Source organism: Hyperolius riggenbachi, chromosome 5, assembly GCF_040937935.1.
Source record: "Hyperolius riggenbachi isolate aHypRig1 chromosome 5, aHypRig1.pri, whole genome shotgun sequence".
NCBI lineage: Eukaryota > Metazoa > Chordata > Amphibia > Anura > Hyperoliidae > Hyperolius > Hyperolius riggenbachi.
Genome location: NC_090650.1, coordinates 281,639,192 through 281,655,281, shown reverse-complemented (window position 1 = coordinate 281,655,281; position 16,090 = coordinate 281,639,192). Strand labels below are relative to the sequence as shown.

General features: G+C 42.2%; 1 protein-coding gene across 1 annotated transcript in view; it reads left to right on the top strand.

The window, feature by feature from the left end:
• Window positions 1-13,032, top strand: part of LOC137518761 (cytidine monophosphate-N-acetylneuraminic acid hydroxylase-like) — a 285,541-nt gene extending 272,509 nt beyond the window's left edge. Inside the window, exon 14 of the mRNA XM_068236998.1 lies at window positions 8,046-13,032. Within this exon, the coding sequence (XP_068093099.1) occupies window positions 8,046-8,157 (112 nt within the window). The 3' untranslated portion in view covers window positions 8,158-13,032. The remainder of the gene's footprint in view (window positions 1-8,045) is intronic.
• The last annotated feature ends 3,058 nt before the right edge of the window (window positions 13,033-16,090 follow it).

The following is a 16,090-nucleotide window of genomic DNA, read 5'->3' as shown; positions in this document are numbered from 1 at the left end:
AGTAACTATGATTGTCTCAAAGCAACTGCTTGTTTCACATATTCTGGCATTCTTTTCCCCCATGCCCAGACTCTGTGAAAATAATCTGGAATCCGAGATGTTCTGTAGAGTGTCTTTGTCCCCTCTATGGATCCCCCGACCAGCTGCTCTGTGCAAGGTGCCCGTTTGCACAGCCCTGATGTGGATCTCTGGCACCTCCTGACCCCCACCCTCGCTGACATGATGCTAGCTTGCCAGCTTCTGTGGGCATTGAGGGCATGCCTTTTCATGGGCTCTTCCAGCACCCTCCCCCCCACCTACAGGAATTTCATATGTCACGAATATTGAGGGCAGCCTTTCCCTGAGCTGGGTCACCATCTTGGAAACTGGAAACTGCCAGACCTTGATCGTCATACAAACAAACTTTGACAAAAAACAAATGCAAACACATTGACATTTTGAAAACATGATTTACCCTGCAGTGTTCTCACAATCCCTCGCAGCATTCAGACACACAAATCCTGCTTCTTCAAACTTTGCTCAAACTCACAGACAGATACACATGTAATCCTGTGTACAGAACTCCATGACAGGCAAAAAAAAGAAAAAACAAGCAAACTCCCCCTGTTATGCTTCCCAACCCCCCCCCCCCCCCAATACCAAAATGTCAGTTCTCGTGCGTTGTGTCCAAAACACAATAACAAAAAAAAACAGCCACTCAGAATGAAACACAGGGACAGGGATGTGCAACTACACCATACCGCAACACTCTCCACACATACAAAAAAACTACTATGCTCTCTCACAGCCAAAAAATCTTACACTGGCACCCATAGAAGCGTGCTGCATTCCTTCATTCCTTTCGCCCAGCACAAAAACAAAAACTTCTGCACTCTCATTTAAAAAAAAAACAGCAGACCTTGAAACTGAGATGAAACCATCCAGCAAACTTTCGTACGCCCAGGCATAGTCATTGTTCACTCACCCACTCAATTATTAAATCAATGCCTTCTCGCATAAACAACCGTAAATCACAATATGCCTTTTACGCTGCTTAACCCATTCGCGTTCCGTCGTTTTCACGTGAGAAATGTTCACCTCCCATTCATTAGCCTATAACTTTATCACTATTTATCACAATGAACTGATCTATATCTTGTTTTTTTCCGCCACCAATTAGGCTTTCTTTGGGGGGTACATTTTGCTAAGAGCCACTTTACTGTAAATGCATTTTAACAGGAAGAATAAGAAAAAAATGGAAAAATTCATTATTTCTCAGTTTTCAGCCATTATAGTTTTAAAATAATACATGCCTCCATAATTAAAACTCACGTATTGTATTTGCCCATATGTCCCGGTTATTACACCGTTAAAATTATGTCCATATCACAATGTATGGCGACAATATTTTATTTGGAAATAAAGGTGCATTTTTTCCATTTTGCATCTATCACTATTTACAAGTTTAAAATAAAAAAAAAATATAGAAATATTTCATCTTTACATTGATATTTAAAAAGTTTAGACCCTTAGGTAAATATTTACATGTTTTTTTTTTTTTATTGTAATGGTTTTTTTTTTTATAGTAAACATTTTATTTGGGTAGTTTTGGGAGGGTGGGAGGTAAACAATAGATTTATAATGTAAATGTGTGTTAATTTTTACTTTTTTTTCCTTTCAGTTGTAGTATTACTTTTTGGCCACAAGATGGCGGCCATGAGTTTGTTTACATGACGTCACTCTAAGCGTAACACACGCTTAGAGCGACGCATGGGGGAGGTGACAGCCAGAAAAAGCACAGCTTCCGAGAGAAGCTGTTGCTTTTTCAGCGGGGGAGAGCAATCAGTGATCGGGCACCATAGCCCGATTCACTGATTGCCTGGCTACTGAATCCGCGGCCGGGAGTGCGCGTGCACGCGCGCGATCGGCCGCGGGAGCGCGTGGTAGCGTGCATGGTTCCTGGACGTAGATTCTACGTCCAGGAACCAAAATAGGTTAAAGAGACACTGAAGCGAAAAAAAAATTATGATATTATGATTTGTATGTGTAGTACAGCTAAGAAATAAAACATTAAGATCAGATACATCAGTCTAATTGTTTCCAGTACAGGAAGAGTTAAGAAACTCCAGTTGTTATCTCTATGCAAAAAAGCCATTAAGCTCTAAGACTTTCAAAGTCGTGGAGAGGGCTGTTATCTGACTTTTATTATCTCAACTGTTTTCTTTTTCTCTGCCAGAGGAGAGGTCATTAGTTCACAGACTGCTCTGAAAGAATCATTTTGAATGCTGAGTGTTGTGTAATCTGCACATATTAGAGAATGATGCAATGTTAGAAAAAACACTATATACCTGAAAATAAAAATATGAGAATATTTTCTTTGCTGCTAATCTTCTAGTAATTATTCATAGTACACAACCAATTCATTATATCATATATTTTTTTCACTTCAGTGTCTCTTTAAACCTCTACCATAGATACTAGTCATTCATAAGCTGCAACCTCACACCTGAGCTAAACCCACACTGGAGCTGAGAGCCGATATCATTCCACTGACCAGATCTCCTATCAACTGCGGGCACCTCTAGCTTACCTAATTCTTTGGGTTACCTCTAGCTACTTAATACTGAGGGTACCTACGCTGGGCAAGGAAAGTAAGGGAGAAGCTGGGACAGTCAGAACACTTGCGGTGCAGTTTGGTGGGGTTTATAGGTTCATAGAGGGCAAAGTCTAAGGTGCCAGGACATCTGTGCCTATAGGCTCATGTGATGTAAATCCGGGCCTGTTAGTATTAGTAGGGCTAAGTGTACACTTGGGAATATATATTTTTTTTTAGTGCAAACAAAATCTGTTTGTATACGTAAACCATGCATGTTTGCAGCAGCAGTACAACTAATTTTAATGTGAACATTAGAACAGTGTGCATGTTTTTAAACATGCATCCAGAAATGCATTGGGTGTGAGCAAGCCCATTGAGTACCAAGGACTGTCAGTTCAAATGCGTTCCTGCATTGCAGTAAAATGCATATGAGGTGAACGAGGCCTCATCTGAAACAGTGTCTACTCCTTATCTACTACCACTGAAGCTCCTAGCTAGAAAAAAAGGAAGTTAAGAAAACATATTAAAGACCATTCATACGCATGATTTTAATTCTAGTTATAGAGATGATTTATTGGATATGGGGTGGACTGTGCAGTGGTTAAATGGGGAATAGGGGGCACCAGGACAGAATTTTGACCAGGGGAACCTAAGGCCAGCTTTATTTTATATATATGGGATGTACCATTCAGTGGTGTAACTACAGGGGAGCTGCTCCTGCGACCACAGGGGGGCCCAGAACATAAGGAGGCCCCAACTATTACTTCACTCCACGGCCGTTTCTACGGCCGTGCGGCCCGTGCCGCCGCACTGAGCGCTGCTGGGAGGGGGGCGCTGTGATGGAGGGGAGAGCCGCAGCAACGGGGAGGGCATCCCGACCTCTCCCTCCCTCTCCCCGGGCCGCCCTCCGTGCGATTCCCCCCTCGGACTGCAGAGTAATGCGCAGGGAAGCGCTATAGAAAACTACTCACCTCCCTGGTTCCAAGCGCTGCTCTCTCGTCGCCAGTCTCATCTCTGCATAGTACACGCTGATACACGCTGCTTCCTGTTTAGCCGGAAGCAGCGTGTGTGTGTATCAGCGTGTATGCAGAGATGAGACTGGCGGCGAGAGAGCAGCGCTTGGAACCAGCGAGGTGAGTAGTTTTCTATAGCGCTTCCCTGCGCATTGCTCTGCAGTCCGAGGGGGGATCGCACGGAGGGCGCCCCGGGGAGAGGGAGGGAGAGGTCGGGCTGCCCTACCCGCGGCTGTGGCTCCCCCCTCCATCATGGGGGGCACCTACCTAACCTATACTGGGGCAGCTACCTATCTAACTTATCCTGGGGGGCACCTACCTAATCTAACCTATACTGGGGGGCACCTACCTAATCTAACCTATACTGGGGGGCAGCTACCTATCTAACCTATAGTGGGGGGTGTGATATATGATACATGATATGACTGTATTTTTACTAATTGTATGTTATTCCTGCATTGTTTGCTTTCTGTGATTAGGCTATGTCTCTGCATTGATTGTAAGATACTGGAGTCAGGCGGGGCATTTGCCATTGTTCTATTGTCTGTTAGAAGACTGGCCTTGCTCTTATCATCTGCTAACATTTGATGTCTGTTTGCTAAGCTTGATATACTGTCTGGTAGAGCGAGAGAGGGAGTCATTCTGGTGTGGGACAGCTAGGTGAAAGCTGTATGCTCCTGTACTGATGGAAGTTCTCTGATGTATGGATCAGAATAAAGTGTTCGTCATTGGATTCCATGTCTGCTCACTGTTTATGGACAATCCTCATGTCATATCATGACATATTGGTGAGCAGTGCTGGGACAGAGCAGACTGGAACACCAGAAGCATGGAGGAGATGCTGCAGGAGCTGAAAATCACTACCCTTCGGAAATTATGCCGTAAGAGGGCCTTACATCCTGATGGGCTGAAGAAACCTCAACTTGTGGAACTTTTGAAGGAGAGGATACAAGCTAGCAGTAATGCTGAGGCACCAAGTGAAGGTGGAGATGTGCAGACCGATGAAGGCTTGGAGGAACAGTCTCAGGATCAGACTCAGCAAGGTGTTGCCAGAGGTGAGGACATGCTTCACACATTGCTCAGAGTGCTGAGTGAGATGATGGCACAGAATGTGAACCGATCTCAGGGGAGAATGTCACAGCTACGTATGGACACTGTTAGAATGTATTCCTTATTCCCCATGTTTGATGAAAGTAAAGAGGAAATTGATGCCTACTTGGAAACTTTTGAACTCATTTGTGAGACACACTGTATTCCAACCAGTGAGTGGCATCGCATTCTGTTAGGAAAGCTGACGGGCCGGGCCAGTGACACTTTTAAATTGCTGCCTCTGGAGCAAAGAATTAACTTTGTGGAAGTGAAACGGGCATTGCTGGCTCGGTATGACAAAACTCCAGAGGCATACAGACGGTCTTTCCGATCCTTGTTTAAGACCTCAAAAGACTCTTTTGCTGAATTTGGAGTGAAGCTGACACACATGTTTAATCAGTGGATTCAGGGCAGTGGTGTCAGGACTTTGGAGGACTAAAAAGAACTGTGTTTGAGGGAACAATTCCTGAGCTGCTGTCCTCCAGAGGTGAAAATGTGGGTGCTGGATCGGAACCCTCAAACAATGAGGAATGCTGCAAAGCTGGCCGATCAGTTTGTGGAGAACCGGTCCCAGGTGTGTCATCTACCAGAGGATTTGTGTGTCTGTGAAGCATCCAGGACAGCATCGTGTGTAGAGCCCAGGCCCACCAATCCAGAGAGGAGTTCTGCCACATCAGCTGATGGAAGGAACCAGGCGAGGAAATTGTGTTTTGGCTGTGGGTCGACTGAGCACCTGGTAGCAGCTTGCCCACATGTCATCAGAGACAATGGAGCTGCTCGGAGTCCTCAGCCTGCTGTTGGCAGGAATGTGGCAACCAACTCCACAGATGTTTCCCCACTCTTAAGAACAATAGCGGAAAGAGAACATGCCAGAGGGGTTAATTATGTTCGTGTGTCGAATAATATCTTGACCAGTGACTCATCTAACTGTGCCCAGTCCCATGGAGCTTTCAGGACAAATTCCAAGGTGTACATTGGACACTTGGGAAGCCAAAGCAACAAGTGGGAGTTGAGGCAAGTGTTTGGCCGCTATGGACCTGTGCGCCATATCTGGATCTCCAGGAGTCCACCTGGATTTGGCTTTGTTGAGTTTGAGAGTCTGGACGATGCAGCGAGGGCTGTGTTTGAATTGAATGGACAAATCATATGTGGACAGCGAGTAAAAGTGCAACCAGCACATATGAAGACAAGGACAATTAATTATGAACTCCCACCTAGACTGAGAAGGAGTAGATGGACAGAATTGCCACATACCTGTAGCTCAGTCTCACCCAACTAATGGGCTCACCTGGGGGTCCAGGAATGTATGGGGGAGGAATGTGATATATGATACATGATATGACTGTATTTTTACTAATTGTATGTTATTCCTGCATTGTTTGCTTTCTGTGATTAGGCTATGTCTCTGCATTGATTGTAAGATACTGGAGTCAGGCGGGGCATTTGCCATTGTTCTATTGTCTGTTAGCAGACTGGCCTTGCTCTTATCATCTGCTAACATTTGATGTCTGTTTGCTAAGCTTGATATACTGTCTGGTAGAGCGAGAGAGGGAGTCATTCTGGTGTGGGACAGCTAGGTGAAAGCTGTATGCTCTTGTATTGATGGAAGTTCTCTGATGTATGGATCAGAATAAAGTGTTCGTCATCGGATTCCATGTCTGCTCCGTTTATGGACAATCCTCATGTCATATCATGACAGGGGGCACCTACCTATCTAACCTATACTGGGGGGCACCTACCTAACCTATACTGGGGCAGCTACCTATCTAACCTATCCTGGGGGGCACCTACCCATCTAACCTATCCTGGGGGGCACCTACCTATCTAACCAATACTGGGGGGGGGCAGCTACCTATCTAACCTATACTGGGGGGTACCTACCTAACCTATATTGGGGCAGCTACCTATCTAACCTATCCTGGGGGGCACCTACCTATCTAACCTATCCTGGGGGGCACCTACCTATCTAACCTATACTGGGGGGCAGCTACCTATCTAACCTATACTGGGGGGCACCTACCTAACCTATATTGGGGCAGCTACCTATCTAACCTATCCTGGGGGGCACCTACCTATCTAACCTATACGGGGGGGCAGCTACCTATCTAACCTATCCTGGGGGCACCTACCTATCTAACCTATACTGAGGGGCAGCTACCTATCTAACCTATACTGGGGCAGCTACCTAGCTAACCTATATTGGGGCAGCTACCTAGCTAACCTATCCTGGGGGGTACCTACCTATCTAACCTATACTGGGGGCAGCTACCTATCTAACCTGGGGGGCATCTACCTAATCTAACCTATACTGAGGGGGCAGCTACCTAATCTAACCTATACATGGGGGGTACCTACCTATCTAACCTATACTGGGGGGCAGCTACCTATCTAACCTATAGTGGGAGCATTAACTTACCCAACCTGTATTGGGGGCACCTACCTACCTAGCTAGCCTATACAGGTAACAACTATACTGGCTACCTATATTGGAGGCACCTACCTAACTAACCTATACTGGGGGCATCTACCTATCTAACCTATGCTTGGGGCAACTATTCCGGCTACCTATATTAGAGGCACCCACCTAGCTAACCTTTACTGGGGGCACCTACTACCTATCTAATTTATACCGGGGACGCCTGCCTATCTAACCTATACTGGGGGCAACTATACTGGCTACCTATACTGGAGGCACCTACCTGGCTAACCTATACCGGAGGCAACTATACTGGCTCACCTATGCCTGGCTACCTATACTGGGGGGACCTATAGCTGGCTACCCATACTGGGGTACCTATTCTGGGGGAATCTATACTGAGTGCAACTAGACCTGGCTAACCTATACTGCGGGCACCCATACCTTGCTGCGGGGGGGGGGGGGGGGCAATTTTTACACCCTCGCCCTGGGTGCATTTTAGCCTAGAAACTGCACTGCTTCACTCCCTCAGATAAATGGGTCCATCCGTCAGATCAGGTGTTTTTGTGGCTACACTTGTTATGAAGATCACAATGGCCACACTTGTTTTATCACCCTTGTAAGATGGGCACCCAAGCCTGTGAGGGTCACCATGGCTAGGCAAGGGAAATGCTGTGAATATCGTGGGGCCCTATCGGGGGGCTGATTTATAGTTACGCCCTTCATACCATTTATCCAAGTGTGGTAGAAAGACATGTCTGTGTTGTTCACAGTATTCAATTTCGTCTGTTACTGCTTGAAAATAAAACTATTTGATGCACATAATTCTATATGATAAATATAGCAGAAATGTCATATATTTACATGTAAAGTTGCAACATTTTAACGTAACCGTTTCTATATATATTTTTGCCTTAATATTATTGAAACATATCTACATTTTTTCCCCTAGATTTTGGAACCACTTTCAGATTAAACTGCCTCTCACATCACCAGACTGGAAAGCATTTCTGGAGCGAGAGAAGCAAAATGAGAATGATGCACAAAGCTGCAGCTTAATGTAAATCAGCACCAAATATATACATTACAATGTGCAACGTGCACTTTGAAGGGAAACATTTTTGTCAAAGGAATCAAAATCATCCTAAAGGGAACCTGAAGTGAGAAGGATATGGAGGCTGACATATTTATTTAAATTTAAACAATACCAGTTTCCTGACTGTCCTGCTGATCCTCTGCATCTAATACTTTTAGCCATATGCCCAGAACAAGCATGCAAATCTGACAAAAATCTGTCGAGATTAGCTGCATGCTTGTTCCAGATGTGTGATTCAGACACTACTGGTGCCACAAAGAGCAGCAGGAAAGCTGGACAAAGCTGGAGTGTCACCATAAAAATCAAATTTCAACAGCAACTGGTCTGAGTGTATTACGTGATAAAGATGCTAATCCTGCATTCAAAACTTTCAAAACTGTTTCTGCTGTTATGATTTGGAGTTATCACATACTTAAAGTGAACCTCCGGACTAAAAATCGACTCAGCAGCACTGAAAAGGCCTAGTGTTTCTTTAACAGTTTCACAGCATCAGAACTTTGTTTCTCTTATCCAAGCCTCATTTTAAGCTGCACAGAAGAAAACTGCCCGGGCTTTTTTCCCCTGATGCTGTGCAAAGCATGATGGGATTTCTGATGTTGTTTCTCTCGTTCTGCTGTTTTGGTGCAAATTTTTTTTTTTTTACATTTTGAATTTGACATTTGAAGCCTAGCGTGTGCAGCTGGGAGGGGTTATCAGGACACAGGACAGTTGGCACTGTGTCTCCTGCTCCTTGTCACCTCCTTTCAACCAAAAAGATGGCTGCCCCCATGACAAAGATGGCAGCCCCCATGAATCACAAACAATTGCCTGTTTTTTTAAAACAGGGTGGGTAAAAAAATTATATTACCTACCTATTCTAATTAACATAACTAATGTAACTTAATGACAGTATGTTTGTTTAGGCTGACGTTGCCCTTTAAGGAGCACTGGCCCTTTAGTAGTCAGTGCCAAACAGTTGCATGCTGGGGGTTCTTTTTATCTATAATATATTCCTCCTCTTCCATTTATTTCCCTACCAGCTGCTTATCTGAAACCTGATCCCCTGCTCACTTGTGTTTACAAACAAGGCTGAGGTGACTCAGCGATTGGAGGAGAAAAGAAAAAAAATAAAGGGCAGAAATGACATCACAATTTAGCCTAAACTGTGGGCAAAAGACATGGCCCCCACCAGGAACAGAATTCTCTTCATTTACTATATAAAATTTATTGAAATCAAAACGTGGAAAGTGCAATACATGTGTTATGTAAGTAGATCAAGTATTTATCTACTTATATATGTGTTTTTTTCCCAGGCATAGTATGGCTAATCCTACTGCTTTAAAGGGAAATAAATATGGCAGCCTCCATATACCTCTTGCTTCAGGTTCCCTTTAAAATTAATACTCTAAATTAATTAAGCCAATTTCCTAAAGAAAGTGTGAATGTAGAAAATGTACATAACAGAATGCGATGGTTTTAAAATAATTGCAACTCTAGCCTTAATTCAGAATAGTGTAAAGACAACATGTCAAATGTTGAAACTGATACGCTCTATTGTAGTAAAAAAATAAAAATAAATCTGATCATTTGGAATTTCCCTATTGTCCAATGTGATTACTGTCATTGGCTCACAGTATTCGCACGGTAACCATACTAGTAAACATGACCCTGTCCCAGATTTTTTAAATGTGTAGTCGGCATCAAATGTATTTATTTTTTTCCCAAAAAAAATGTATTTTTGTACTATATTTTATTAATAGTAATCCCCTGCATATCCATTTACCCTAGGCAGTTAGCGTAAAGATACCAATTAGGAATGACAGCTGACAACCCAGCAACTTAATTTAAAAGGGTTCTACAAGAAGCCTTCCTGCCTGACTTACTAAGGCATCTTCTGATTCACTTAGGCATGCCCAATAGTGAAGCAGTTCATTTCGGCGCACGGCGATAAACGCCGAAGCCGGGCGCGTCATAACAGCAATTCTATGCTGAGCGCCCTGTGTAACAGTAATTTGGGGCTCCGGCAGTTGCCAGAACCCGAATCACATCTCCCTCCCCTTGCTACAACTCAGAGGGGTAATAGTATTTATCACCACCAGGGAGTTTAGCGGCAGCAAGGAGAGTTGTCATTCACCTTGCCCTGCGTCCAACTTCCCGGCGCCAGGATAAGATGTACTCCCCAATGGAGATACCACAAGTGATTCAGCAAACCTGGAATAGATTAAAAAAAATCTGCTGGAAAGTTATAAGCGATTTCAGCCTCCACCTGTCATATTGATGTAATGAGGATTCCTGAAAGGTTAATATATTAACAGATCTCACACATGCGCTAGCAGTGAGACCTTTTTCTAATAACCTGAGGTCATCCTGGATTTGTTTTTTTTTTTTGTTTTTTTTTAAATAGAATCTTTGGGCCTAATTAAGCTACCCCCAAGCATCTCCAGTGAGGATATAATTAATAATCTAATAACCTGGAAGGATGAAAAAGTGTTATTATATGACCAGGGTCTGGGTTATATTGCACTATTCTGAGGGTTGCTGAAAGCTCTATACGGGCTAGTGCACACCAAAACTGCTATTGCAATCGCTAGCGCTTAGTGATAGCCATTTTGTGAAGCGATTTTCAGAGAGATTTTTTAATGTATGAGCCGTTTTGCTTTTTCATTCAAGCTGAATCGCTCCAAAAAACGCTACATGCCGCGCGTTTGCGATTTTAGAAAAATCCCAATGATGCTGTGGGAACATCCTCATAGGGTTTCAGTAGCCAAGCGCTTTTCAAAGCACTGGTGATCTGAAAAGCGCTAGGAAGCGCTCTTGGTGTGTACTAGCCCTAAATCAGTTACTGTGGGACTGCAGCTGCATGCAGCCTCTACAGCAAAAGTCTATTAGAAAAGATAAAAACTCCCTTATGTAACATTAGACTAATCTGCATTAGACTTAAAGAGGAACTCCAGTGAAAATAATGTAATAAAAAAAGTGCTTTATTTTTACAATAATTATGTATAAATGATTTAGTCAGTGTTTGCCCATTGTAAAATCTTTTAAATCCCTGATTTACATTCTGACATTTATTACATGGTGACATTTCTACTGTTGGCAGGTGATGTAGCTGCTGCATGCTTTTTTGGCAGTTGGAAACAGCTGTAAACAGCTATTTTCCACAATGCAACAAGGTTCACAGACAGGAAACTGCCAGGAGTACCACGGTCCTCAGAGTTTCTTGTGGGAGGGGTTAACCACAATATCAGTCATACAGCGCCCCCTGGGCCCTGATGGTCTGTTTGTGAAAAGGAATAGATTTCTCATGTAAAAGGAGGTATCAGCTACTGATTGGGATGAAGTTCAATTCTTGGTCGGAGTTTCTCTTTAAATCATTCAACTGTCAACAAATGTACCTTTCAGCAATAATAAAGGGTTGCTTTATTATTTGTGACATCCTCAATGGATATGCTTGGAGATACCTTAGCAAATCATGATATGCTTGGAGATGCCTCACTAAGCCAGGTCACAGTATGACTGTGTTACTGCTGGACATAGTAAGAAGACAAGGAGCTCTGTAGCATCATGGACAGATTAATGCTGTATATTGCAGTGGTGGGATGTATTGCTTAGCAGGAAGTTCAGCCTCCAGTCTACAGGCCACAGAGCACCTTCCTGTCTCATCAAATAAATTCCAGCATATTCTTTAAAAATATTCATGCAAATTTCAGTAGGTAATATAATCTGTGATAACAGATGTTATTACTCTACAAAATAAATTGCCAAAAGAAATTCAATACAGGGAATCAGAAGTGAAAATAAACTTATGAAATAATGAATTGTAATTGTAGTACTGCTAAGAAATAGAACATTAGTAGCAAAGAAAAGAGTCTCCTTTTGTTTCCAGTACAGGAAGAGTTAAGAAACTTAATTTTTTATCTAGGCACAAGGCTACAGTGCTGTTTCCTGGAGCACTTATACATCAAAGAAACAAAAAAGTTTGCTTTCCTAAAACAGAAAGTTTTCAGCTGTGATGCACTGGGAGACATCTCAAGCTCACTCCAACCTGAATTATCGCAAATTCTTACTGTTTTGGGAAAACAAACTTTTGTTTTTCTTAACATCTTAGTAAGGGGGCTTTTAGGACCATTGTAGCCCCTTACACACTCCAATGAGTTCTGGGTCACCATGAGCTTGCTGGTTAGTCTGTACATCAAAGAAACAGTGAGACACCGCTTCAGATAAGGTTTTACTGCAGGGAAGTTCAAAGGGTCATTAGCTCTGCTCTGTTTCATTGTTTAAAATACAGAGTGTGGTTTGTAAATAGCATATATGACAGAATTATGGAATGTTAACTATATAACTGAAAATAGAAATATCAGACTCTTTTCTTTGCTGCTAATGTTTTTTAATTATCTGTACTACATATACAATTCATTATATTATATTGTACTGGTTTTTTTTTTGTTTTGTTTTTTCGTTTTAATAGATGCATCTAACCATGTGAATTGTGAATTATGATTTAATCAGTTTAACTTTATCTTGAGGGATGTTATTTGTTCTGAAAGATATCTGGCATAGTTCATATGTGTTAGGCGGAGGAGTATATGCGTTGATTGCATTGTCCTGTTTATTTTTTCTGTATTTTAATTACATTATCTGATAGTGTCATTAAAGTATTTAGGTGATACATTCTGCTGCTAATTTTTACATACATTTAGGGAATGGGAACTAGTCTGTTAATACATAACCATGATGAGCTGAAAATTTGTATTTTGCTATAGTTACCAAATTATGTTACGTATTTTATAAGAAGACTTTTTACTGTATTGTATTTATGTTTCTTATGGTTTAAATTAAAAAAAACTATTTTACAGTTAAAAAACAGCATTTTTTTTCCAATTCTGCATCTGAGCAAGTATGATTGTGGACTGGTGTACAATGCAAGCAGCACAGAGCACACATAGGAGTTCATAGTATAAGCTAAGAACAGATTACACTAACCTCTGTGAGAACTTCATATTTTTCTGGTGTTAATAAAACTCATGTCATGTGGTCTGCTGAGACCAAGATAAACTTATTTGGTTCAGATGGTGTCAAGTGTGTCAAGTGTGTGTGGTGGCAACCAGGTGAGGAGTACAACAAAGATAAATGTGCCATGCCTACAGTCAAGCGTGGTGGAAGTGTCATGGTTTGAGGCTATATGAGGCTGCTAGTACTGGAGAGCTACAGTTTATTGAGGGAACCATGAATGCCGACATGTACCGTATATTTCGGCGTATAAGACGACTGGGCGTATAAGCTGACCCTCCAACTTTTCCAGTTAAAATATAGAGTTTAGGATATACTCGCCGTATAAGACTAACCCTCTTCCAACGCACTCCAAATCAAAATAAAAAAAAAACATCATATGCTGGTGCTCTGTATGAACAGATACTGGTGCTGTACTGTATGTGGTACCCAGTACACAACAGCATATAGGCAATTGACTGGTTGGATTGGTCAACTCTCCCTCTCCCTAAGTGGATTGGTCAGCTCTCCTTGTTTACCTGTTTATCAGAGCGGTATGGAAGAATAGATTGTGCTGTGCCTATAAAACACGCCTCTTTTACTCTTCTGGCCCACCCTTGTATCCTATTTACCTCCTTCTGTGCCTCTCAGATCGTGCACATGTGCGCCTGCACCGCTTCACTACAGTCCTCAGCAGTGAGAGCAATTTTTACTTTTTATTATATTCATCAAAAAAGACATGAATTTTGGCAAAAAAATGATTTTTTTTAACTTTCTGTGCTGACATTTTTCAAATAAAGTAAAATTTCTGTATACATGCAGCGCGAAAAATGTGGACAAACATGTTTTTGATTTAAAAAAAACCCATTCAGAGTATATTTATTGGTTTGGGTAAAAGTTATAGCGTTTACAAACTATGGTGCAAAAAGTGAATTTTCCCATTTTCAAGCATCTATGACTTTTCTGACCCCCTGTCATGTTTCATGAGGGGCTAGAATTCCAGGATAGTATAAATAACCCCCAAATGACCCCATTTTGGAAAGAAGACATCCCAAAGTATTCACTGAGAGGCATAGTGAGTTCATAGAAGATACTATTTTTTGTCACAAGCAAGCGGAAAATGACACTTTGTGAGAAAAAAAAAAGTTTCCATTTCTTCTAACTTGCGACAAAAAAAAATGAAACCTGCCACGGACTCACTATGCCTCTCTCTGAATATCTTGAAGTGTCTACTTTCCAAAATGGGGTCATTTGTGGGATGTGTTTACTGTCCTGGCATTTTGGGGGGTGCTTAATTGTAAGCACCCCTGTAAAGCCTAAAGGTGCTCATTGGACTTTGGACCCCTTAGCGCAGTTAGGCTGCAAAAAAGTGAAGTGCCACACATGTGGTATTGCCGTACTCAGGAAAAGTAGTACAATGTGTTTTGAGGTGTATTTTTACACATACCCATGCTGGGTGGGAGAAATATCTCTGTAAATGACAATTTTTTATTTTTTTTTTACACACAATTGTCCATTTACAGAGAGATTTCTCCCACTCAGCATGGGTATGTGTAAAAATACACCCCAAAACACATTGTACTACTTCTCCCGAGTACGGCGATACCACATGTGTGGCACTTTTTTGCACCCTAACTGTGCTAAGGGGCCCAAAGTCCAATGAGTACCTTTAGGATTTCACAGATCATTTTGCGGAATTTGATTTCCAGACTACTCCTCACGGTTCAGGGCCCCTAAAATGCCAGGGCAGTATAGGAACCCTGCAAATGACCCCATTTTAGAAAGAAGACACACCAAGGTATTCCGTTAGGAGTATGGTGAGTTCATAAAAGATTTTATTTTGTGTCACAAGTTAGCGGAAATTGATTTGTATTGTTTTTTTTCACAAAGTGTCACTTTCCGCTAACTTGTGACAAAAAATAAAATCTTCTATGAACTCACCATAGTCCTAACAGAATACCTTGGGGTGTCTTCTTTCTAAAATGGGGTCATTTGTGGGGTTCCTATACTGCCCTGGCATTTTAGGGGCCCTAAACCATGAGGAGTAGTCTGGAAATCAAATGCCGCAAAATGACCTGTGAAATCCTAAAGGTACTCATTGGACTTTGGGCCCCTTAGCGCAGTTAGGGTGCAAAAAAGTGCCACACATGTGGTATCGCCGTACTCGGGAGAAGTAGTATAATGTGTTTTGGGGTGTATTTTTACACATACCCATGCTGGGTGGGAGAAATATCTCTGTAAATGACAATCTTTTGATTTTTTTTTACACACAATTGTCCATTTACAGAGATATTTCTCCCACCCAGCATGGGTATGTGTAAAAATACACCCCAAAACACATTGTACTACTTCTCCCGAGTACGGCGATACCACATGTGTGGCACTTTTTTGCACCCTAACTGCGCTAAGGGGCCCAAAGTCCAATGAGTACCTTTAGGATTTCACAGGTCATTTTTGTTTCAAGACTACTCCTCACGGTTTAGGGCCCCTAAAATGCCAGGGCAGTATAAGAACCCCACTAATGACCCCATTTTAGAAAGAAGACACCCCAAGGTATTCCGTTAGGAGTATGGTGAGTTCATAGAAGATTTTATTTTTGTCACAAGTTAGCGGAAATTGATTTTAATTGGGTTTTTTTTCACAAAGTGTCATTTTCCGCTAACTTGTGACAAAAAATAAAATCTTCTATGAACTCACCATACTCCTAACAGAATACCTTTGGGTGTCTTCTTTCTAGAATGGGGTCATTTGTGGGGTTCCTATACTGCCCTGGCATTTTAGGGACCCTAAACCGTGAGGAGTAGTCTTGAAACCAACAATGTCACAAAATGACCTGTGAAATCCTAAAGGTACTCTTTGGACTTTGGGCCCCTTAGCGCACTTAGGGTGTAAAAAAGTGCCACACATGTGGTACCGCCGTACTCAGGAGAAGT